This window comes from Pleurodeles waltl, chromosome 1_2 (genome assembly GCF_031143425.1).
Source record: "Pleurodeles waltl isolate 20211129_DDA chromosome 1_2, aPleWal1.hap1.20221129, whole genome shotgun sequence".
In the NCBI taxonomy this organism is placed as follows: Eukaryota; Metazoa; Chordata; class Amphibia; order Caudata; family Salamandridae; genus Pleurodeles; species Pleurodeles waltl.
Window position 1 is genome coordinate 930,723,292 of NC_090437.1, and position 26,259 is coordinate 930,749,550.

Consider the following 26,259-nt stretch of genomic DNA (forward strand, 5'->3'; position numbering starts at 1 on the left):
TTGCAGAACAAACAATGTTGTTTAAGGTGTATATTTGGTCGGACAGGGTATTAATCCCATTATCTACAGCAGCTAATGCCTTCTGTAAATCTTCCTGATCTATTTGCCTTAACCGGGCAGCAGCTTCTTGTTGAGAAAGCTTCCAAATTTCATTATAACCTGCATATAAGAAGTGCTTTCTACGTTGTTTCCTGGGGCCTAAGTCAGTATTATTAGACCGGAGATTGAGGTGTTCTTTAGCAGTATATAGTAAAGAACTCTTCAGCCATTGCTGGCATAGTTTCCCCCCACTGTGTGTCACTATACCTGTGTTTTCAGATGACACATAGCAAGAGTCAGGCCTACTTGTTCTAAAACCCCTGTGGAGTTTACAAAATGTTTGACAGCCATTGGTATCCATTGGCCACAATAACCACCCACCAGGATATGAAAGTAAAGCATTAAACGTTCCATTTTGGACCCATTCATCGACCTGATCTTCAGTTGCATTTATATACTTTTGCCATTTGTGAAAATTTAGCAGGGGCAGGAATACTGGGCTATTCAAGTCCTTAATTTTTGATAAGCCTAAACAACTTGTCTGTTATACAGTTTCATTCAAAAACATAATTTGAACAGGTATCAGGCATGCTATAATTAAAGCTTCCTTTCCCCTTATTTGCCAATGTTTTGTTCCCCATACACATTTTGAGTCTATCGTCTTCAACCAATATTAATAGCCTTCTATAGCCAACTGGGAAGCAAAGGAATCTGAGTAAATGAATTTTGTATCGGTCAACAATATATGTACATTTTCCATAAATGGCAATTTAAAATAATATAACTCTTCTTTTTTAACATCGTGCCCAGAAAAATATGTAAATTGTATTTTCTTTAGATTGATAAACATCCTCACTTTTAAATACAATAAAAAATTGCAACTCAGTCATCATAGAATCAACTGTTTTCACATCCCAGTCATCAGAAACAACTCTGGCTATTATTACATCATTCATAGAAAGTTTAAACACATATGGTATTTGATTGACCTCAGTTGGGCCGTATTTATCAAATGTTAATTTATCCCAATAATCACATCTGGAATTGGCATAGCGAAATGTTCACACGAGACAAGTCTCTGCAGACCTTGTGAGAAGAGAAATGGGGTTTCAGGACCTCATCCACCAGTTCAACTGTTGACCGTTCCGGAAGGTGATGACCATGTATCAATAGAAAGAAAGTAATAACACAGCCAACCCAAAGGAGGAGAGCTAATATAGTCAAGGAAAGCCACAGATAGTTCCCTGGGAGAACAATGTAAATAGTTTTGAACCAAATTATCAGCTTACGTGTTCTTGACAGTTCAGATGCAGAAGAGGCAGATGAGTCCGAGAAAGTGTCAGTGATGTCGGCGAAGTATCCAGAAGCAGTTCGTGCAAAACCTGGAGCCATATTTGCAAGAGGAGAACCATCCGTGGTCTTCCGCCGTGGTTTTTACTAGACAATGCCATTCGCGTGTGTAGAATTTGATAGTGATCGGTCAACATTTTCTGTGTTGTTGTAAAGGATGCTAGTGGAACTAATGAAAGATCATTTTCCACCCTCCCCAATCTCGAAGAGGTGTCAGCGTTGCTGCCCAAAACTTGTAGAGGGACATTTTGACCAGTAGTGAGAGGGATAAGGGTACTTCTGGTTTTTCCTCTTGGTCTGCTGTGCAGCATCGGCCACATGGTGTAACTTGACATTGTCGATGGAGACAAAGCGGTTTTCGTTAGAGCCAGGCTGCGGTGGTAGAATAACAGTTCTGGTACTGTGTATTCCCAGGACTGGAACCAGTGCACAATAGGAAGGACCGAACTCCTTTTTCATCTCAACTTTTTCATGTACTAGATTCCCAGTCTTTGTAATCCAGCCGGTAGGTGTTATTGGTACATCCTTAATTCCTAAGGAAGCAACACTGGCAGAAGCGTTGTAGTCACAGAACTGTTGTAATTCCTGCAAGACAGTGACACATTAATTTACGTCAAAGGGTGTTTCTGCCTCCTCCACGCCAGGACCATCAAAATCTGGAACATAAATTTGAGTTCCAAACAGGCACTCGTATGAAGTACAACCCCCCAGGGACCTTCTAGGCAGATTATTAAGTGCTCTCTGGACTCCATACAGGAGATTAGGCCAACTATGACCCGTACCTACTACTCTGGCTGTTAAAGGATTGCTTTAAATCTCGGTTCCGTCTCTCCACAACACTATGGGGGTCATTATGACCCTGGCAGTCGGAGACCGCCAGGGGTAATGTAGCGTCCGTACCGCCAACAGGCTGGCGGTACAGAGGCCCTTATTACGACCGCGTCGGTAGCGCCACGGTCGCACCGCCGGGGCCGGCGGTTTCCCGCCGTTTTAGCCCCGGCGGTGATAATCCGCCAGGGCAGCGCTGCAAGCAGCGCTGCCCTGGGGATTATGACACCCCTACTGCCAGCCTGTTTCTGGCGGTTTGCACCGCCAGGAAGAGGCTGGCGGTAAGGGGTGTTCTGGGGCCCCCTAACAGGGCCCCGGCCAGCTTTTCACTGTCTGCTGAAAAGCGCAACGGGTGCTACTGCACCCGTCGCACGGCCGCAACACCGCCGGCTCCATTAGGAGCCGGCTCCTATGTTGCGGCCTCATCCCCGCTGGGCCGGCGGGCGCAAACTTGGTTTGCGCCCGCCGGCCCAGCGGGGATGTCGTAATGGGGGCTGCGGGAGTGCGGCTGCACGACGGTTACCGCTTGGCGGGCAGCGGTAGCCGCCCGCCAATGTCGTAATGACCCCCTATATCTCTTGGGATTAAATGGAGACGAGTAACGGAGTTGGACCCCTTACGAAGCCATGGCGTCCCTGAATGCCCTAGAGGCGAAAGCAGGGCCCTGGTCCGAGTGGAAAGTCGCAACTGCATATGGGCTAATAAAGACTTGCAAATATTTAATAACAGTCCGAGCGTCAACCAAGCATTGTGGCCACACCCATAGAGATCTGTAGCAGGAGTCAACAGCAACTAAGATATATTTGTATGCACTGTCAGGTGTCAAGGGACCGCAATGGTGTAATGGTTTGTTTGAAATTAGTAGAGTTGTCTGAGGTGAGGGTTTGATGGTGGACCCCTTAATTTGTTGGCAGATATTACAACAAAGGACATACTGCTTGGTCTGTTTATATAGACCTGGCCACCAATAACGAACTTGCATCAATGATATTGTAGCCACCACACCAGCATGGGCAGAAGCAACTCCCACATGCGCTGCTTTGATCGACTCTGGTCTTAGGTCTTTATTGGGAATTACTCGAACTCCCATGCCTGGTATTTTTACTTTAGCGTCAAGCATGCCTCCCATCCGGTAGGAATATTTAATGGGATATCCTTTAGGTAACCATATGCTGTCAGCCGAGGCTTTCACGGCAGCCAGTATTTCATCATCCGGTTTCGTTCTAGAACGAGTTACTGCAGCAACAGAAGCTATAGCTACTGCTGATTTGGCTGCTTCATCAGCCAGTGTATTGCCAGCAACGTGTATTTCAACTCGCTGATGTCCAAGTGTATGTACAACATGGACATTTGGTAGCATTTCCTTCAGATTCGCTACTTTTCCCCCACAGAAGTCTGTGTTTGATGGTGTTACCTTTGGAATCTCTGAACCCATTCTGGCGCCAGTAATGCAGATACTCATTGAAGGACTGGACACAATAGTACGAAACACAGACAATCGGTGTTAGCTGGTCAGGATCCATATGTTCCAGTGCCATCACCAGAGCCTTTAGCTCTGCTAGTTGTGCAGTGCAAACCCCTAGGGTTTGTGTAATGGTATGTTGTGGATAGATTTTATTACCCTTCATATAGCCGCTTACGACTGCGCAAGCAGCAGAGTATTGGTACTTTGTGCATAGAGCAGGTTGTTCTGAGCCTTCGGTGTACATGACTATTTGATATTGATGAATAGGCAATGTTTTTGCTGGAACTGGGTATTCTAGTTCATATTGCAAAAATTCTTGAGTTTGTAACTTTGGGTCAAAAATATAGTCAACATCAGTGGCTGTCAGAGAAGTTGCCCATTGGATCCACCTTGGATGTAATGCTTTAGCGTTTGGAACGCTGGCTTTGGTAACCGCCTCGAGAGCTGGGTTTAGAGTTATGACAATAATGCATTTCCCCTGGCCTAGTGGCCTTTCTTTAATGACACCATCTGAACAGCACTGCAAATTTTCTCACTGGGAAGAAAATGTTGTTCTGCTGGTGAGTACAAATATGATTTGAATGCAGTCGGGACTGTCTCACCATTATTAATTGTTACATACGTGAAACCAATGGCACCAGCAATTACTCTGATGACCAGATGTTTTTTATTGTCCCTTGTGTGTAGGTGTTGTTGTGCTGCAAGCATGTCTTGTTGAAATGCTCTGAGAATGCGTGTGTGTTCGACTGTCCAGAATTTACTGGAAAAGTCAGGATGTATCCAGGCAAATATGGTTTGATGTGTGATGCATAATCTCGAATGTATGTTCTGCTGAAATTTAGAAAACCCTATAGGGATTGGAATTTTTTATGGTATTGGGAGGTTGTAACTGTGCGCATTTTTCTAAGAATTGTGGCGCTAGGCTCTTTCCTTCACTTGATAATTCGTATCCCAAAAACAGGACACCAAGGAAGGCTATTTTTATTTTGTTTTTTAAGTTGGATTTATAGCCAAATTCGGCAAATCCTACAACATTGTGGGCTACCCGTCTTAGAAGTTGCAGTAATTCATTGTCTGTAAGGTAGATATCATCTACATAGGACAACGCTTCAGAGTCAATGTCGTGCAATATTGAAGTTACACAAGCCACGAAAAGTCCAGGACTGTTCTTGTACCCCTATGGTAAATGGCAGATTTGTTTTCTGGAAGCCTAGTGCACTGAAGCTTGTTAAGTCTCTACTCTCAGGCGCTATATTTTGGCAGAAGAAGCCATTGGAAATATCCAATGATCTTTTGTATTTTTTGCACACTATGTGGTTGATAAGTGCTGTGCTATGAGAGTTTTGCATAGTGTATGTGCGTGTATAACTGTTTAAATGTCTGTAGTGACTATTCTATACAAATGGTCCGGTTTAGTCTACAGGGAATGAAGGATTATTCATTGGTGAGACACAAGCTTCAATTACACCCTGGTACTCAGTTGTGTGAGTATAACGCAGGTGCCTGCGCCAATGCCCAATCAATGGCGTAGGATTCTGCGAGCTCATCGGGAACAAGAGCCAAGAAAGAAGGTTTGATAATCTCTTCCCCCCATATGGGCAAGTACGGACAAATTCAGAAGGCCAATCTTTTTCGGCCAGTAAAATATCATAAATGTTAACGATGCGGTCCCAAAAAATTGTGTCTATTGTGCGTTCACTGTCTCCTAACTGTATCGTTACTTTGTACACTCTGTCAGGCGTGGAGACACGCATGTATGCAGTTTCAGCTTGTAAGAAGTCATTAGTTGCTTTCATCTCCAGATGCTTTTGAAGATTCCAGCGAACTATTGTGACTTCTGCTGCGCTGTCTAGCAGAGCCATTGCCCACATCTTGTTCGATGAATCTCAACTGCTGCCACTTTTTTCTTAGATTTGGGTTTGTGTTGGGGAAGTTTCTCTCTTTATTTTTGTTTAACAGAAACTTCTGTAGAGCGTTGTGATTCCTGTCTCGGTTTCACATACTCAGTTCTCCGCTCTGACTGCCCACCTCTCTCACTGCTTTTTTCCAGTGAGTCCTGAAAGGAACGAGATTGGCGTGTATCAGTATATTGATATATCTCAGGCGTTTTTATATTCTCTATTTCTGAGATCATATCTATTCTGAGGGGTCTCTGAAAGCAGAGATTTTCTCCTTTCTTTTTTAGGTGTTTGTTTTTTTATCCCAGCGTTTTTTAGAATCCTCAGGTGCTTGCTTGGTTGAATCTTTAGTAGATTTACCCTGAAACTGTGGTTTCGTGGGTCTGGCCACCAGACTATCTCGATCAATACTAGAGTAGGTCTCCGCGATAATCTTTGGCAGCTCACATTCTTGATCCTGTACAGGAACATCCCAGAGCTGCATACGTACTGCTAGTGCAACAGCTTCCATTTTAAGGTTACTTAATATAAGGGAAGATACAGTGGCAAAATTGCCCATATGTTGCAGGCCCGTATTCATCTTGAATTTGTTTTAACACTTCCGGAAGATTGGCAAGTGTCAGTGTACCATGTGCAGTGGTATAGAGCGTGGCAAATACCGTGCACAAAGTATTGCAGTTAACTACTGTGGGAATGATCCCAAATAGCAAGCACATAGTTTAATATTCTATGCTTATCCTGAGGTCCTGTATGGCGAAATACTGCTTCCAGTGCATTTATTTTTCGAGCTAACCAAAACGGAATCTCTTCCTGTTTGGCGGGTACCTTACCCATAATCGAATATACAGTCGCAGAATTAATACTTGGCATTGCTGCATGTGGTTGCACCGGGGCAGCACGTGCTGGGATTGTATTTAATGTTTGCATTACAAACTGTACTAACAGTCTGTATATTGCCGTAGGTTCAGCATATAAGCAGCGAACCTCAGCTACCGTCAAGGTTGTTGCGTCAGGGTGCAGTAAAGGCCAGTTAGGACCATCATTACTTAGAGAACCTCACATGTAGGATTGTATGTGGTAAGGCACCATCAAGCCAATTATTATGGTCCTGATAAGATAGAGGTATTTCTAATATGCATATGCTCTATATTGTACAGGTATGTTTGCAGGTGTATAGTGGTGAAATGTATTTGTGTTCCCATCAGCTGCTGGAAATGTGACCCAAGAATAGAATATTTCTGTTCTGTATGCTGCATGAACTTCAACAACAAATGTAACTGGACCCTCTGAGCTGTGAGGCCATGTGCCAATAAATGTGCAGTAAGGGATGGTCGCATATTGACTGCAATTGCTACCTGCTGCGGGTTTGCCATGGTAAATGGTACGTTTTATTCAGAGATAAGCACACCAAATGGGGATTATCCTTTTAGGGTTTAAGCTTGAACAACCTACAGCGTTAGCTAGGTACTCCCTACTTAGCTGGGGAGGAAAAATCCTCAATACCATGGACGTCTCCGTAAATAGTACTGAGGTGTCTTTGCATGTAGTTAGACAGAGATACTCAGGAGGACCTGAAAATTAGTGCCTGACCAAACGTTGGCGGCGCCATGTCACGTAGATTCTCATTATCCTAATGAAACTACTGGATTCGGGTGGCAGAATAACCTGTACTGCGGGGGACTGAGTCTGATCCCGCATCTTGTGAGACCTGTCGCCTAATCCAGGTTTGTTCCGGCTAGCTAGCAGTGCCTTATCTGCACCCAGGGAGGATTGGGGCAACAGGGTGCATGACATAAATGACTCCTCAGGGGAATCGTGGTCAGTTAGATCTCATCCATTTCTCTCAGTTACATTAGTCTCATGTATGCAAGGACAATCAGAGGCAGAGTAAAGTTCAATAAGGTTTCATTGAAGTAACTGCATCTTAGATAATAAAGCATGAATTGCAATAACTAGGACGATGAAGCACAATAAGATTAAAATTGTGACAAGGAGAGTAAAAGAGAAGAATAACGCTACCATACTGTCACTAAGGTTTATAATGATATTTCCTACCTAAGCTATGTTTGAGCACAGCATGTTAAGCTCTAATTCTGCCCTTTCGGTTCCCCTTGGGAAGACACTATCCCTCATACCTGAGCGACAGGCCTGTAGTCTACATAAGCAGCTGTAGCAAAACAATCAGCATACAGTCGTCATCTGGCTGGAATCAAAAGTATATGGGTCAAAGTAGTGTTTTTTAATAAAACATCCGATGGTCCAAGAAAGAACCCCCACAAGAGTGTATGTTTTTGTGAACATTGCGTACCACTTTGCCGGCAACCTATCTTACTGCAGCCTTTAGAAAAGCACAGAGTGAAAGAAATGTCTTGTTTAAGAACGCAGTGCTGACTTAGGCGAAGAACAGCTAGATAGAGAAAATAAAACAAGACAGCAAATGTGGCTAATATTAAAATAATATAACAAAGCTAAAATAAAATATATCTAGGTTAAAGTGCACAGCGGCAGGACTAGTTTGCTAAAAAAACATGCATAAAACTATAGCTAAAATGGCTGCACAACAGCATGGTACCAGCTAAGGGACTTGAATGAGTTCTATGAAGATAAACAACCTGCAGACGTCCAAGCCTCACACTATCTGGTATGAGTATGCCGAGCATGTGAATCTGCAGCACTGCATTATACAAACAAATGCTTACAGGGTAACATTTTTGTTTCAGTAAATTGTTACCCCCAGAAAGTGTTTATTTTGTTGAAAATGGACAACAGCAAAAAAGTTCCTCTAATAGAATATAGAGAGAGACCGCTCTCCCAACCAGTTTAGCAGGCACCCCAGTGATTTTGAGACTGAGGACCTGAGTCTGGCAGCCAACGTGCAGGCCAGCCGTGGCATCAGTTCTCCAGTTCCTCTACTACAATGGCCATTAAATCACTTATTTTTGTATTTAGTGGCACATACCCAAGTAGTAGGGGCCAGTATTTGACGTTTCTTCCCAAGTTGGTTATCCACCACGACAGACAGAAGGGTTTTACAATTTGTTCAAAATAGATGTTCATTACCTTTTCTTTCTATCCCACCCATTATTCCATCCACAACAGCGAACATTTCTGACAAGCACCTGTCAATCCTATTAAAGTAGGTGCAGTTTTTCCTTTCCAAAAGTGCCATTGAGAGTTCCGGACTCTAAAAGAGGAGCGGGTTATTACTTTTGATATTTCCTCATTTAAAAAAATGATGGCGGCTGCAAATGGACATTCAAAATGCTCACATAGGCCCAGATCTGGTTTGCTGTAGAACCGGGTGACTGGATGATGTCCTTGGACCTGCTGGACACCTATATTCATATTCCCATCCTGTGGTCCTACAGATGTTCTCTGCAGTTCAGGATAGGCCAGGAGTATTTTCAGTTTGTTGCACGTCCTTTTGGCCTCGCCATGGCCCTCAGGTGTTCATGAAGTGATGGCGGTATTCGTGTCCCATCTTCAGAGATCGGGGATATCTGTATTCCTGAACATTGATGACTGGCCTTTGAAAGTGGGCTCACCTTAGTCAGTTGTGGGCCGCTTCTGGATGGCTGCAAACCCCTTGACATTATTAAGGTGCACTATCCGTGAATTAAAGTCCTACCTGACTCCTTTGCAGAGGCTTCCTTTAATTAACTGGATCAGGGCGAGACCAGCTCTGAGGATTGTTAGCCTCTTATCCTCTTGCATCCTCCTCAGTAGCTGGGCAATGGAACTTGAAGTTCCAATGGGCCCAGCATCATGACTTCGGATCGATAACCATCAGGGTTTCTGATGAGACTGCTTGAGATCTGCAGTAGCGCACTTGGTCCAGCTGCAGGCATCTCTACCTTTAACACACAGAACTGACGATGGTGACAGACGTGTCCCTGCTGGGCTGTGGAGTTGGAGATCTGGTGTAGGGTCAACTCCACATAATTCTGTTGAATTTGTGGGCCACGCATCTGGCACTGAAGGCCTTCCTCCAGTTCATCAAGGGGAGACTGGTGCAGGTTCTCATGGACTATACCACTGACACCAGGTTCTGCAACAAACTAGTTTGAGTCGGTTCCTGGGTCCTGGCAGGCGGTTCTGTGCCTCTGGAAGTAGCCGGAATATTAAGATATATTCCTGAGTATGCAAACTTAGCAGGCGGTACCTGGGGGGACCTCGAGTGGTGTGTAAATCCCAAGGTGGTGCACAGGGCCTTCCAACACTGGGGAGAAGCCTTGCTAGATCCTTACACCACAGTTGAGAACACTTAGTGTATGAAGTTTTGAGCGTTGAACTTACTGCAAGCACAGTCGTTAACAGATGCTTTACATCTGGAATGTAGGACTTCTGTACACGTTCACACTCTGTGCTCTCCTCCCAGCCAGAGATCTGAAAAAGGATAGGAACATCTAGTTGCAGGTCATCTTAATGGGTCCAGATTGGCCAGGAGAGTGTGGTAACTGGACCTTTTGGGCGACAGCATTTGTCCTCCTATCTAGCTACCACTACACAGTGATTTTCTTTTTCAACAGGATAAGGTCCCTACCCAAATCCGTGCATTCTGCACTTACATGTTCTCCTCAGACCCAATGAACAACTGTCTCACATGACTACTTTTCCACAGCTATGATGTCAGATTGGAGCTATGAAGTGGTTTAATGAAAGCTGAAGATTATGGCCGATTTAGACATCCAGCATGAGCAGCTATGATCAGTGTATTTTAGACTTATCATCTTGTTACCATTGTTAAATTCTTCAGAGAGCTATGCAACACTCCTGACTCCACTTTAACCACATTAAATCTCTCATGATTGCCTTCAGGAGCCCATGTCTACATTTATGTTTTGCAATGTTCGCTATGCACACAAAATATATTCAATTTTTGTTTGTATTCATGTAGAATCTTTCGAGGCCAGGAATGTGTTGGCTGTGCTTTAAGATGGGAAAAATGACCACATACTTGTTTGTTGGTGCAGACTTCAAATCCTCTTAAAAATATGTCTTGGTAAGCATCACCTCATTGCCAACCTGACCTTCAGGAGTTTACTTTAGGTCCATAGTTGTGTGGTATGGTGAATCTTAACTACATATAAGTACATAGCTTAAATATCATGTAGTTAAGTTTCCTAAGTAATAGGTCTTGAATTTTTTGGGAACATAAGCTTTTGTTATTTCATTGTTTTCTGTGTGTAACAAGAAACATACAGTCGAATTTGAAAGTTCTTTGAGGTGGCACATTTGAGATGCACCCTAGATGACCAAGGTTTTTTTAGTTGAAAGATCTTTCTTTTTTATTTAATTATTCTAGGGTGGATTGCAAGAAGTTGCAGAGCAGCTGGAACTGGAACGGATAGGACCTCAACATCAAGCAGGATCAGATTCGCTACTGACTGGGATGGCCTTTTTCAAAATGAGAGAAGTATATACTTTCTGTTTCTCTACTCATTGATAATGGATTTGTACCATGTAAATTAAATCATGCTTGTAACAATTTTAAAACATTCATTTCCACAACATTTTGAGAATGTTCTTCGTTTTCCATGGCATAGGGCTCAATTTCCTTATAATAAAGCCCTATCCCTGATGTGGAATATTTCCCATCGCATTCTAGGCATTCCAGTGAAATCAGTTATCATGCCATTTGTACAGTTGGGGCAGTCCAGGAACATTTTCTCTCTGGATTGTCATTCATTCTGCCTAATTAGAGATGTGCTCGTTAAGGCCTTTAAGCTATTTTGAACCTTGCCATTTTGGTATTTGTTCCTTTGCCTGCAGTAGCACAACAGGCAATCTGAACCACACAATCTCCATTTTCAGGAGTTATCATGTTGTGTTTCTATTTAATGTGATCTTTCCAGCTTGTTAGTCTCCAGAGAGAAGGGTGGAGTCATACAGGTATGAAAATATTAATAAGCTATGTATTATTGGGACCCCTGCTACAGGCTAAGTAGGTTTCCATTTTGCTCATAGTTAGTATTGATGCGCCCAATCCGGAGCCCATCAGTTATGATCATGCTGAATCACTGCATCACTCAATTTTTTAGCATTATATGATGCAGTTGTTGAAGATCAGTGTTTACCTCCTCATTAGCCTTTCATTTGTAACTCTGTCAGCAGGACTCGGTAAGCGGTAGTTATTTTTGCACGCAAAGTTGAAAAAGACTTGAATGACTTTTAAAAATAAGTCCAGTTTTTTTTCTTTTTTCTTTTTTTTTTTTTTCTTTTTCTTTTTCAGAGAAGAGTAATTCTAATACAATTTGTGCAAACCTACTCCTGTGAACCAGAATACATGGCAGTGTTGTATAGGGGGTTGGATACTTTAATAGTCTCCCATGGGTGAGTGAGTAGTATGCCAGTGAAGATCACTTATTATTATGTAGCGCATTGTAGTCCTGTTGCTAGTATAAATCTGGAATGTTCTCATCATTCTCCTCAAGCACTCGATAAAATGTTGAGAGCGTTGATCTGGGTGCTTTGCTTTTCAATATTAAAAAATGGTAAATACAGTTGACTCTCCTGTACACTATTGGAACTTACAATATTGTGGTATCCTGGATGGAAAGATTTTAAGACACCTTGAGGATTTATGGCATAGGTTTATTTCCAAGAGAAATGCAGGTTGTAACTGAGCCCATCAGTCAGCATGTCTTTGGTTGTCTGGACTCCTGCTGGCACAAATCCCATGCATACAGAAAAGCAAATCCAGCGGTCGAGCCCTCTCCTACATCACTCCTAATGTGTGGACCAACTAGCCGCTACATATAAGAGCCTCCTCAATTATTGAACTCCGCAAGAAGCTAAAGACCTGGCTTTTTGAATAGTCCCACTAGGCCCTACATGTGGTGAGACTAGCACCTGTTCAGTGCCAGGATACCCTCACGGTTAATAGTGTGCTCTACAGATCTTCATAACATAACGTTCAATGGCATCTGTCGCTGTAGATACACATGTTCTGCATTAGCTCGCCATCTGGTGTTGGGTCGGAGTGTTACAAGTTGTTTTTCTTCGAAGAAGTGTTTTCGAGTCACGGGACCGAGTGACTCCTCCTTCTGTGCTCATTGCGCATGGGCGTCGACTCCATCTTCGATTGTTTTCTTTCCGCCATCGGGTTCGGACGTGTTCCTGTCGCTCCGAGTTTCGGAACGGAAAGATAGCTGAAAACGGAAGATTTTCGACGGTATCGTTGCGATCCGGTTCGAGATAAACACATACGACGACGCATTGAACATCGAAGCGCTTCGGTGCCCTTCGGGGTAGATTTCGGCACACCGTCGGGGCCTAGTCGGCCCGACCGCGTGGAGAACAACGCCGATGGAACGGACCCCGTTTCGATTCTGCCCTGAATGCCACAACAAATATCCTTATACGGACCAACACTCGGTCTGTAACCTGTGCCTGTCACCCGAGCACAGCGAAGAATCCTGTGAGGCCTGTCGGGCGTTCCGGTCCCGAAAAACTCTGCGCGACCGTCGAGCGAGAAGACTGCAGATGGCGTCCACGCCAAAGGACCATCGACAGTTCGAGACAGAAGAGGAACAGGAGGAATCCTTTTCCATCCAGGATTCAGACTCCGACGAACTCGACAATACAAAAACTGTGAGTAAGACGTCGAGATCAGAACTTAAAAAAGGCAAAAAGGCCCAGGGGACGCCACTGCCAACCGGCCATGGCTCAACCCAAATTCCCGGTGACCAACAATCTGCACCGAAAAAGGCCCATTCAGTGTCGAGATCGTCCGACTCCGGTCGAGACACCGGCACGCAGCCTCCTCGGGACCGAGAGAGTGCTAAAGAGAAGCATCGACACCGAGAGTTCGGTGTCGACACGGATCGACGCCGAGACAGTGGCGCCGAAGACCATAGAGGCCAAGATTTTTCGGCACAAAAGAAGAGGAAGGTTACCTCGGAGCCGAAAAGACAAACAACAGGGTTTTCAGAGCCGAAAAAAGCACCAACAGACCCAGTTTCAGGCTCATATACTGAAGAACATTCTATGTCTTCACAAATGAAAAAACACAGATTTGAACAGGAACTGCAATCCACTGAAGTGGATCACACGCAAAAGCGTATCTTTATTCAGCAGGGGACAGGGAAGATCAGTACCCTTCCACCTGTCAAAAGAAAGAGAACACTTCAGTTTCTTGCACTAGAGGCTCCTCAGCAACAAACAGCAAAGAAGGTAACACCTCCTCCCTCGCCTCCACCTGTAACTCCGGCTTCGCCAACTTACACCCCGTCACATTCGCCAGCTCACACCGCCATGAGCCACGATGACCAAGATCAAGACGCGTGGGACTTGTACGATGCACCAGTGTCTGATAACAGCCCAGACACATACCCACCTAGGCCATCACCACCTGAGGACAGCACAGCCTATTCACAAGTGGTGGCTAGAGCAGCACAGTTCCATAATGTGGAACTACACTCGGAACAAGTAGAGGATGACTTTTTATTTAACACCCTCTCCTCCACCCACAGCTCCTACCAAAGCCTGCCTATGCTCCCAGGCATGCTACGCCATGCAAAGGAGATCTTCAAGGAGCCGGTTAAAAGTAGGGCAGTAACGCCTAGAGTGGACAAAAAGTATAAGGCGCCTCCTACGGACCCTGTATTCATCACCTCTCAGCTGCCACCAGATTCTGTGGTGGTAGGGGCTGCCAGAAAACGGGCAAATTCACACACTTCTGGGGATGCACCTCCCCCAGATAAAGAAAGCAGAAAGTTTGATGCAGCCGGGAAGAGGGTCGCTGTCCAAGCAGCAAACCAGTGGCGCATCGCAAACTCACAAGCGCTGCTAGCGCGATACGACAGCCCACTGGGATGAGATGCAGCATCTCATTGAACATCTCCCAAAAGATCTACAAAAAAGAGCAAAACAGGTTGTTGAGGAGGGTCAAAACATTTCCAACAATCAAATACGCTCCTCTATGGATGCAGCAGACACAGCCGCAAGGACCATTAATACGTCGGTTACCATCCGTAGGCACGCATGGCTCAGAACGTCTGGATTCAAGCCAGAAATTCAGCAGGCAGTACTTAACATGCCAGTAAACAAAAAACTTCGGTTCGGTCAGGAGGTCGACACAGCCATAGAAAAGCTCAAAAAGGACACTGACACTGCCAAGGCCATGGGCGCACTCTACTCCCCGCAGAGCAGAGGATCTTATACCACCTTCCGCAAAACACCTTTTAGAGGAGGGTTTCGGGGTCAGGCCACACAAGCTAGTACCTCACAGTCCGCACCGTCCACCTACCAGGGACAGTACAGGGGAGGCTTTCGGGGCCAGTATAGAGGAGGGCAATTCCCTAGAAATAGAGGAAGATTTCAAAGCCCCAAAACCACTACCAACAAGCAGTGACTCACATGTAACTCACCCCCACCACACAACACCAGTGGGGGGAAGGATAGGTCAATATTACGAAGCATGGGAGGAAATAACTACAGACACATGGGTCCTAGCAATTATCCAACATGGTTATTGCATAGAATTCCTGCAATTCCCTCCAGACATACCACCAAAATCACAAAATTTATCAAAACACCATTCACAGCTTCTAGAGATAGAAGTTCAAGCACTACTGCAAAAAAATGCAATAGAATTAGTACCAAGCACACAAATAAACACAGGAGTTTATTCTCTGTACTTCTTGATACCAAAAAAGGACAAAACACTGAGACCAATTCTAGACCTCAGAGTAGTAAACACATTCATCAAATCAGACCATTTTCACATGGTCACACTACAAGAAGTGTTACCATTGCTCAAAAAACACAACTACATGACAACCCTAGACCTCAAAGACGCATATTTCCATATACCAATACATCAATCACACAGAAAATATCTAAGGTTTGTATTCAAAGGAATACATTACCAATTCAAAGTATTGCCTTTTGGTTTAACAACCGCTCCCAGAGTATTCACAAAATGCCTAGCAGTAGTCGCTGCACACATCAGAAGGCAGCAAATACATGTATTCCCGTATCTAGACGACTGGCTAATCAAAACCAGTTCGCTCACACAATGCTCAAACCACACAAATCAAGTCATACAAACCCTCTACAAACTAGGGTTCACCGTCAACTTTGCAAAATCCAACATTCAGCCAAGCAAAGTACAGCAATATCTAGGAGCCATAATAGACACGACAAAAGGAGTAGCAACGCCAACTCCACAAAGAATTCACAATTTCAACAGAGTCATTCAACACATGTCTCCAAATCAAACAATACAAGCAAGAACAATACTACAGCTCCTAGGCATGATGTCCTCATGCATAGCCATTGTCCCAAACGCAAGACTGCACATGAGGCCCTTACAACAGTGCCTAGCCTCACAGTGGTCTCAAGCACAGGGTCACCTTCTAGATCTGGTGTTAATAGACCGCCAAACTTACCTCTCGCTTCTATGGTGGAACAGTATAAATTTAAACAAAGGGCGGCCTTTCCAAGACCCAGTGCCACAGTACGTAATAACAACAGATGCTTCCATGACAGGGTGGGGAGCACATCTCAATCAACACAACATAAGAGGACAATGGAACATACATCAAACAAAACTGCATATAAATCATCTAGAATTATTAGCAGTTTTTCAAGCACTAAAAGCTTTCCAACCAATCATAACCCACAAATACATCCTTGTCAAAACAGACAACATGACAACGATGTATTATCTAAACAAACAAGGAGGAACACATTCAACGCAGTTAAGCTTATTAGCTCAAAACATATGGAAGTGGGCAATCCACCATCAAATTCGCCTAATAGCACAGTTTATTCCAGGGATCCAGAATCAACTGGCAGACAATCTCTCTCGAGATCACCAGCAAGTCCACGAATGGGAAATCCACCCACAAATTCTGAACACCTACTTCACACTCTGGGGAACACCTCAAATAGACTTATTTGCAACAAAAGAGAACGCAAAATGCCAAAACTTCGCGTCCAGATACCCACACAAGCAATCCCAAGGCAATGCCCTATGGATGAACTGGTCAGGAATATTTGCTTACGCTTTTCCTCCTCTCCCTCTCCTTCCTTATCTAGTAAACAAATTGAGTCAAAACAAACTCAAACTCATTTTAATAGCACCAACGTGGGCAAGACAACCCTGGTACACAACACTGCTAGATCTTTCTGTAGTACCCCACATCAAACTGCCCAACAAACCAGATCTGTTAACGCAACACAACCAACAGATCAGACACCCAGATCCAGCATCGCTGAATCTAGCAATCTGGCTCCTGAAATCCTAGAATTCGGACACTTACAACTTAGCCAAGAGTGTATGGAAGTCATAAAGCAGGCCAGAAGGCCATCCACTAGACACTGCTACGCAAGTAAGTGGAAAAGATTTGTTTGTTACTGCCATCATAATCAGATACAACCACTAGACGCAACTCCAAAACATATAGTAAATTACTTGCTCCATTTACAAAAAGCAAAGCTAGCCTTCTCTTCTATTAAAATACACCTTGCAGCAATATCTGCATACCTGCAGACTACCTATTCAACTTCCTTGTATAGGATACCAGTCATCAAAGCATTCATAGAAGGTCTTAAAAGAATTATACCACCAAGAGCACCACCTGTTCCTTCATGGAACCTAAACGTGGTCCTAACAAGACTCATGGGCCCACCTTTCGAACCCATGCACTCTTGCGGAATACAATTCCTAACCTGGAAAGTTGCCGTTCGATGGCATCTGTCGCTGTAGATACGCATGTTCTGCAATAGCTCGCCATCTGGTGTTGGGCCGGAGTGTTACAAGTTGTTTTTCTTCGAAGAAGTCTTTCGAGTCACGGGACCGAGTGACTCCTCCTTTTGTCTCCATTGCGCATGGGCGTCGACTCCATCCTCGATTGTTTTTTTTCCGCCATCGGGTTCGGACGTGTTCCTGTCGCTCCGAGTTTCGGAACAGAAAAAATAGTTAATTTCGGAAGATTTTCGTCGGTATTGTTGCGTTCGGGATCGGCGTACTTACATTCAACACCGCATCGAAGATCGAAGAGCTCCGGTGCCCTTCGGGGTAGTTTTTCGATCCCCCGTCGGGGCCTGGTCGGCCCGACCGCGTGCTGAAGAACGCCGATGGAACGGACCCCGTTCCGTTTCTGCCCCAAATGCCACAATAAATACCCCTACACAGACCAACACTTGGTCTGCAACCTGTGCCTGTCACCTGAGCACAGCGAAGACACCTGCGAGGCCTGTCGTGCGTTCCGGTCCCGAAAAACACTCCGAGACCGTCGAGCCAGAAGACTTCAAATGGCGTCCGCACCGACAGCCCGACGGGAGTTCGAGGAACAGGAAGAGGAAGGTACCTTCTCGATCCAAGACTCAGACTCCGAAGGATTCGACGATACACAAACCGTGAGTAAGACGTCGAAAACCACACAAAGAAACATTTACAAGGCCCAGGGGACGCCACTGCCACCAGGCCATGGCTCAACCCATAAAATCGGTGACCGACCGTCGGCACCGAAAAAGGCCCAAACGGTGCCGAGATCGTCCGACTCCGGTCGAGACACCGGCACGCAGCCTTCTCGGGACCGAGAAAGTGCTGGAGACAAGCCTCGACACCGAGATGCCGGTGTGGACACGGCTCGACGCCGAGACAGCGGCACCGAAACAGATCGACGCCGAGAGGTTTCGGCCCCGAAAAGGAAAAAAGTCACCTCGGAGCCGAAAAAACACGCAGACAAAGTTTCGATGCCGAAACAAACTGCAAGCTACCCAGCTTCAGGCTCTTATACAGAAGAGCACTCGCTAACCTCCCAAATGCAGAAGCATAGGTTTGAGGAAGAGCTACAAGCAACTGATGCGGACCATACGCAAAAGCGTATCTTCATTCAGCAGGGGACAGGGAAAATAAGCACCCTTCCCCCCATTAGGAGAAAGAGAAGGTTGGAGTTCCAGACGGAACAAGCACCACAACCAAAAGTGGTGAAAAGAGTTACACCACCACCCTCTCCTCCGCCCGTGATTAACGTTTCACCAGCACAAACGCCATCACACTCCCCAGCTCACACCACCATGAGCCAGGGTGACCAAGACCAGGACGCATGGGACCTATACGACGCCCCAGTGTCAGATAACAGCCCAGAGGCATACCCTACAAAACCATCTCCACCAGAAGACAGCACCGCGTACTCTCAGGTGGTGGCTAGAGCAGCACAATTTCACAACGTAAGCCTCCACTCAGAACAGGTCGAGGATGATTTCTTGTTCAACACACTCTCCTCCACCCACAGCTCCTACCAAAGCCTGCCTATGCTCCCTGGTATGCTCCGGCACGCAAAAGACATATTTAAGGACCCGGTCAAAAGTAGGGCAATCACACCAAGGGTGGAAAAAAAGTATAAGCCGCCTCCTACGGACCCGGCTTTCATCACAACACAGCTGCCACCAGACTCTGTTGTTGTAGGAGCAGCTAGAAAAAGGGCCAACTCTCACACATCTGGAGATGCACCACCCCCAGATAAAGAAAGCCGCAAGTTTGATGCAGCTGGTAAGAGAGTCGCAGCACAAGCTGCAAACCAGTGGCGCATCGCGAACTCCCAGGCACTACTTGCGCGCTATGACAGAGCCCACTGGGACGAGATGCAACATCTCATTGAACATCTGCCCAAAGACTTCCAAAATAGGGCAAAACAATTGGTTGAGGAGGGACAGGCCATCTCCAACAACCAGATCCGCTCCTCCATGGACGCTGCAGATACAGCTGCACGGACAATTAATACATCAATAACTATCAGAAGGCATGCATGGCTCCGAACGTCTGGATTTAAACCAGAGATTCAACAAGCAGTTCTCAATATGCCTTTTAATGAAAAAGAACTGTTCGGTCCAGAAGTGGACACAGCAATTGAGAAACTCAAAAAAGATACGGACACTGCCAAAGCCATGGGCGCACTCTACTCCCCGCAGAGCAGAGGGAATTACAGCTCATTCCGTAAAACGCCCTTTCGAGGGGGGTTTCGGGGTCAAAGCACACAAGCCAGCACCTCACAAGCCACACCGTCCAGTTACCAAGGACAGTATAGAGGAGGTTTTCGGGGACAATATAGAGGAGGGCAATTCCCTAGAAATAGAGGAAGATTCCAAAGCCCCAAAACCCCTACTACTAAACAGTGACTCACATGTCACTCACCCCCTCCACACAACACCAGTGGGGGGACGAATAGGTCATTATTACAGAGCATGGGAGAAAATCACTACAGACACTTGGGTTCTAGCAATTATCCAACATGGTTACTGCATAGAATTTCTACAGTTCCCTCCAAACATACCACCAAAAGCACAAAATTTAACAACACACCATTCCAATCTCCTAGAGATAGAAGTGCAGGCACTATTGCAAAAGAATGCAATCGAATTAGTGCCAAACACACAAATAAACACAGGAGTTTACTCACTGTACTTTCTGATACCAAAGAAGGACAAAACACTGAGACCAATCCTAGACCTCAGAGTAGTCAACACTTTCATCAAATCAGACCACTTCCACATGGTCACACTACAAGAAGTATTGCCATTGCTAAAGCTGCACGACTACATGGCAACTTTAGACCTCAAGGATGCTTATTTCCATATACCAATACACACATCGCACAGGAAATACCTAAGGTTTGTATTCAAAGGAATACATTACCAATTCAAGGTACTGCCTTTCGGATTAACAACCGCACCAAGAGTCTTTACCAAATGTCTAGCGGTAGTCGCTGCACACATCAGAAGACAGCAAATACATGTGTTCCCATATCTAGACGACTGGCTAATCAAGGCCCATTCGTTAATAGAGTGCTCAAATCACACGAATCATATCATACAAACCCTCTTCAAACTAGGGTTCACCGTCAATTTCACAAAATCCAAAATTCTGCCACGCAAGGTACAACAATACCTGGGAGCCATAATAGACACATCAAAAGGAGTAGCCACTCCAAGTCCACAAAGAATTCAAAATTTCAACACCCTCATACAACGCATGTATCCAACACAAAAGATACAAGCAAAGATGGTATTACAACTCCTAGGCATGATGTCATCATGCATAGCCATTGTCCCAAACGCAAGACTGCACATGAGGCCCTTGCAACAATGCCTAGCATCACAGTGGTCTCAAGCACAGGGTCACCTTCTAGATCTGGTGTTAATAGACCGCCAAACTTACCTCTCGCTTCTGTGGTGGAACAACATAAATTTAAACAAGGGGCGGCCTTTCCAAGACCCAGTGCCACAATACGTAATAACAACAGATGCTTCCATGACAGGGTGGGGAGCACACCTCGATCAACACAGCATACAAGGACAATGGAACGTACATCAAACAAAACTGCATATCAATCACCTAGAACTTCTTGCAGTTTTTCAAGCACTAAAAGCTTTCCAACCAATAATAGTTCACAAATACATTCTCGTCAAAACAGACAACATGACAACAATGTATTATCTAAACAAGCAGGGAGGGACGCACTCCACGCAGTTAAGCCTGTTAGCACAAAAAATTTGGCATTGGGCAATTCACAACCAAATTCGCCTAATTGCACAGTTTATACCAGGGATACAAAATCAACTCGCAGACAATCTCTCTCGAGATCACCAACAGGTCCACGAATGGGAAATTCACCCCCAAATACTGAACACTTATTTCAAACTCTGGGGAACACCTCAGATAGACTTGTTTGCGACAAGGGAGAACGCAAAATGCCAAAACTTCGCATCCAGATACCCACACAAACAATCCCAAGGCAATGCCCTATGGATGAACTGGTCAGGGATATTTGCTTACGCTTTTCCTCCTCTCCCTCTCCTTCCTTACCTGGTAAACAAACTCAGTCAAAGCAAACTCAAACTCATATTGATAGCACCAACTTGGGCAAGGCAACCCTGGTACACAACGCTGCTAGACCTATCAGTGGTACCCTGCATCAAATTGCCCAACAGGCCAGATCTGTTGACACAGCACAACCAAAAGATCAGACACCCAGATCCAGCATCGCTGAATCTAGCAATCTGGCTCCTGAAATCCTAGAATTCGGGCACTTACAACTTACCCAAGAATGTATGGAAGTCATAAAACAAGCAAGAAGGCCATCCACCAGGCACTGCTATGCAAGTAAATGGAAGAGGTTTGTTTGCTACTGCCATATTAATCAAATACAACCATTACACACAACTCCAGAACATGTAGTGGGTTACTTGCTTCACTTACAAAAATCTAACCTAGCTTTCTCTTCCATTAAGATTCACCTTGCAGCAATATCTGCATACCTGCAGACTACCTATTCAACTTCCCTATATAAAATACCAGTCATTAAAGCATTCATGGAGGGCCTTAGGAGAATTATACCACCAAGAACACTACCTGTTCCTTCATGGAACCTAAATGTTGTCCTAACTAGACTTATGGGTCCACCTTTTGAACCCATGCACTCCTGCGACATACAGTTCCTAACCTGGAAGGTGGCATTTCTCATCGCCATTACTTCCCTGAGAAGAGTAAGCGAGATTCAGGCGTTTACTATACAGGAACCTTTTATACAACTACACAAAAATAAAGTCGTCCTAAGGACCAATCCTAAATTTTTGCCAAAGGTTATTTCACCGTTCCATCTAAATCAAACAGTGGAACTTCCGGTGTTCTTTCCACAGCCAGATACCGTAGCTGAAAGGGCACTACATACATTAGATGTCAAAAGAGCATTAATGTATTACATTGACAGAACAAAGAACATCAGAAAGACTAAACAACTCTTTATTGCATTTCAAAAACCTCATGCAGGAAACCCAATTTCAAAACAAGGTATAGCCAGATGGATAGTTAAATGCATCCAAATCTGCTACCTTAAAGCTAAACGACAGCTGCCCATTACACCAAGGGCACACTCAACCAGAAAGAAAGGTGCTACCATGGCCTTTCTAGGAAACATCCCAATGCAAGAAATATGTAAGGCAGCCACATGGTCTACGCCTCACACATTCACCAAGCACTACTGTGTAGACGTGTTATCCGCACAACAAGCCACAGTAGGTCAAGCTGTATTAAGGACATTATTTCAGACTACTTCCACTCCTACAGGCTGATCCACCGCTTTTGGGGAAATAACTGCTTACTAGTCTATTGCAGAACATGCGTATCTACAGCGACAGATGCCATCGAACTGAAAATGTCACTTACCCAGTGTACATCTGTTCGTGGCATCAGTCGCAGTAGATTCGCATGTGCCCACCCGCCTCCCCGGGAGCCTGTAGCAGTTTGGAAGTTACCTTCAATTATTTATATATGTATCATCTCAACCTTAAATAAGTGCATACTTAGTCACTCCATTGCATGGGCACTATTACTACAATTCAACTCCTACCTCACCCTCTGCGGGGAAAAACAATCGAGGATGGAGTCGACGCCCATGCGCAATGGAGACAAAAGGAGGAGTCACTCGGTCCCGTGACTCGAAAGACTTCTTCGAAGAAAAACAACTTGTAACACTCCGGCCCAACACCAGATGGCGAGCTATTGCAGAACATGCGAATCTACTGCGACTGATGCCACGAACAGATGTACACTGGGTAAGTGACATTTTCATTTCTCATCGCCATTACCTCTTTAAGAAGAGTAAGTGAAATTCAAGCGTTCACAACACAAGAACCTTTTATACAAATACATAAAAATAAGGTCGTCCTACGACCTAATCCAAAATTTTTACCAAAAGTTATTTCACCGTTCCATCTAAATCAAACGGTAGAACTACCAGTTTTTTTCCCCACAGCCAGATTCTGTGGCTGAAAGAGCACTACATACATTAGATGTCAAAAGAGCATTAATGTACTACATTGACAGAACAAAGAACATCAGTGTAGGAAGTTGGCTCTGTATGTGCTATTTCAAAGTAAGGAATAGCATGCACAGAGTCCAAGGGTTCCCCTTAGAGGTAAAATAGTGGTAAAAATAGATAATACTAATGCTCTATTTTGTGGTAGTGTGGTCGAGCAGTAGGCTTATCCAAGGAGTAGTGTTAAGCATTTGTTGTACATACACATAGACAATAAATGAGGTACACACACTCAGAGACAAATCCAGCCAATAGGTTTTTATATAGAAAAATATCTTTTCTTAGTTTATTTTAGGAACCACAGGTTCAAATTCTACATGTAATATCTCATTCGAAAGGTATTGCAGGTAAGTACTTTAGGAACTTCAAATCATCAAAATTGCATGTATACTTTTCAAGTTATTCGCAAATAGCTGTTTTAAAAGTGGACACTTAGTGCAATTTTCACAGTTCCTAGGGGAGGTAAGTATTTGTTAGATTAACCAGGTAAGTAAGACACTTACAGGGCTTAGTTCTTGGTCCAAGGTAGCCCACCGTTGGGGGTTCAGAGCAGCCCCAAAGTCACCACACCAGCAGCTCAGGGCCGGTCGGGTGCAGAGTTCAAAGTGGTGCCCAAAACACATAGGCTAGAATGGAGAGAAGGGGGTGCCCCGGTTCCGGTCTGCTTGCAGGTAAGTACCCGCGTCTTCGGAGGGCAGACCAGGGGGGTTTTGTAGGGCACCGGGGGGGACACAAGCCCACACAGAAATTTCACCCTCAGCAGCGCGGGGGCGGCCGGGTGCAGTGTAGAAACAAGCGTCGGGTTTGTAATGGAAGTCAATGGGAGATCTAGGGATCTCTTCAGCGCTGCAGGCAGGCAAGGGGGGGGTTCCTCGGGGAAACCTCCACTTGGGCAAGGGAGAGGGACTCCTGGGGGTCACTCCTCCAGTGAAAGTCCGGTCCTTCAGGTCCTGGGGGCTGCGGGTGCAGGGTCTCTCCCAGGTGTCGGGACTTTGGATTCAAAGAGTCGCGGTCAGGGGAAGCCTCGGGATTCCCTCTGCAGGCGGCGCTGTGGGGGCTCAGGGGGGACAGGTTTTTGTACTCACAGTCTTAGAGTAGTCCTGGGGTCCCTCCTGAGGTGTTGGATCGCCACCAGCCGAGTCTGGGTCGCCGGGTGCAGTGTTGCAAGTCTCACGCCTTTTGCGGGGAGCTTGCAGGGTTCTTTAAAGCTGCTGGAAACAAAGTTGCAGCTTTTCTTGGAGCAGGTCCGCTGTCCTCGGGAGTTTCTTGTCTTTTCGAAGTAGGGGCAGTCCTCAGAGGATGTCGAGGTCGCTGGTCCCTTTGGAAGGCGTCGCTGGAGCAGGATCTTTGGAAGGCAGGAGACAGGCCGGTGAGTTTCTGGAGCCAAGGCAGTTGTCGTCTTCTGGTCTTCCTCTGCAGGGGTTTTTCAGCTAGGCAGTCCTTCTTCTTGTAGTTGCAGGAATCTAATTTTCTGGGGTTCAGGGTAGCCCTTAAATACTAAATTTAAGGGCGTGTTTAGGTCTGGGGGGTTAGTAGCCAATGGCTACTAGCCCTGAGGGTGGGTACACCCTCTTTGTGCCTCCTCCCAAGGGGAGGGGGTCACAATCCTAACCCTATTGGGGGAATCCTCCATCTGCAAGATGGAGGATTTCTAAAAGTTAGAGTCACTTCAGCTCAGGACACCTTAGGGGCTGTCCTGACTGGCCAGTGACTCCTCCTTGTTGCTTTCTTTGTTCCCTCCAGCCTTGCCGCCAAAAGTGGGGGCCGTGGCCGGAGGGGGCGGGCAACTCCACTAAGCTGGAGTGCCCTGCTGGGCTGTGACAAAGGGGTGAGCCTTTGAGGCTCACCGCCAGGTGTCACAGCTCCTGCCTGGGGGAGGTGTTAGCATCTCCACCCAGTGCAGGCTTTGTTACTGGCCTCAGAGTGACAAAGGCACTCTCCCCATGGGGCCAGCAACATGTCTCTAGTGTGGCAGGCTGCTGGAACCAGTCAGCCTACACAGCTAGTTGGTTAAGTTTCAGGGGGCACCTCTAAGGTGCCCTCTGGGGTGTATTTTGCAATAAAATGTACACTGGCATCAGTGTGCATTTATTGTGCTGAGAAGTTTGATACCAAACTTCCCAGTTTTCAGTGTAGCCATTATGGTGCTGTGGAGTTCGTGTAAAACAGACTCCCAGACCATATACTCTTATGGCTACCCTGCACTTACAATGTCTAAGGTTTTGCTTAGACACTGTAGGGGCACAGTGCTCATGCACTGGTACCCTCACCTATGGTATAGTGCACCCTGCCTTAGGGCTGTAAGGCCTGCTAGAGGGGTGTCTTACCTATACTGCATAGGCAGTGAGAGGCTGGCATGGCACCCTGAGGGGAGTGCCATGTCGACTTACTCATTTTGTTCTCACCAGCACACACAGGCTTGTAAGCAGTGTGTCTGTGCTGAGTGAGGGGTCTCTAGGGTGGCATAAGACATGCTGCAGCCCTTAGAGACCTTTCTTGGCATCAGGGCCCTTGGTACTAGAAGTACCAGTTACAAGGGACTTATCTGAATGCCAGGGTGTGCCAATTGTGGATACAATGGTACATTTTAGGTGAAGGAACACTGGTGCTGGGGCCTGGTTAGCAGGGTCCCAGCACACTTCTCAGTCAAGTCAGCATCAGTATCAGGCAAAAAGTGGGGGGTAACTGCAACAGGGAGCCATTTCTTTACACAAGCCCCCCCCAGCCCACAGGCCAGGAGACTCAGCCAACGCTGGAAGAGTCTTCCTAGTCTGTCAGGCGAGGAAGAGTAGAGGAAATGGCTGGTTTGTTGCAGGGCCTACTCTGCCTTACATCCTCCTGTTCAGGT

The 26,259-nt window shown here is 45.6% G+C and overlaps 1 protein-coding gene across 4 annotated transcripts in view; it reads left to right on the forward strand.

Moving 5' to 3' along the window:
- The window catches only part of CNOT7 (CCR4-NOT transcription complex subunit 7), a 171,704-nt gene that overhangs the window by 114,788 nt on the left and 30,657 nt on the right, over positions 1–26,259 (forward strand). For 2 of the 4 annotated variants that reach the window (XM_069200537.1, XM_069200555.1), the window contains 2 exons: positions 10,886–10,996; positions 11,813–11,913. In XM_069200537.1, coding sequence (XP_069056638.1) covers positions 10,886–10,996; positions 11,813–11,913 — 212 coding nt within the window. The remainder of the gene's footprint in view (positions 1–10,885; positions 10,997–11,812; positions 11,914–26,259) is intronic. The other 2 variants (XM_069200545.1, XM_069200563.1) reach the window with 1 other exon arrangement.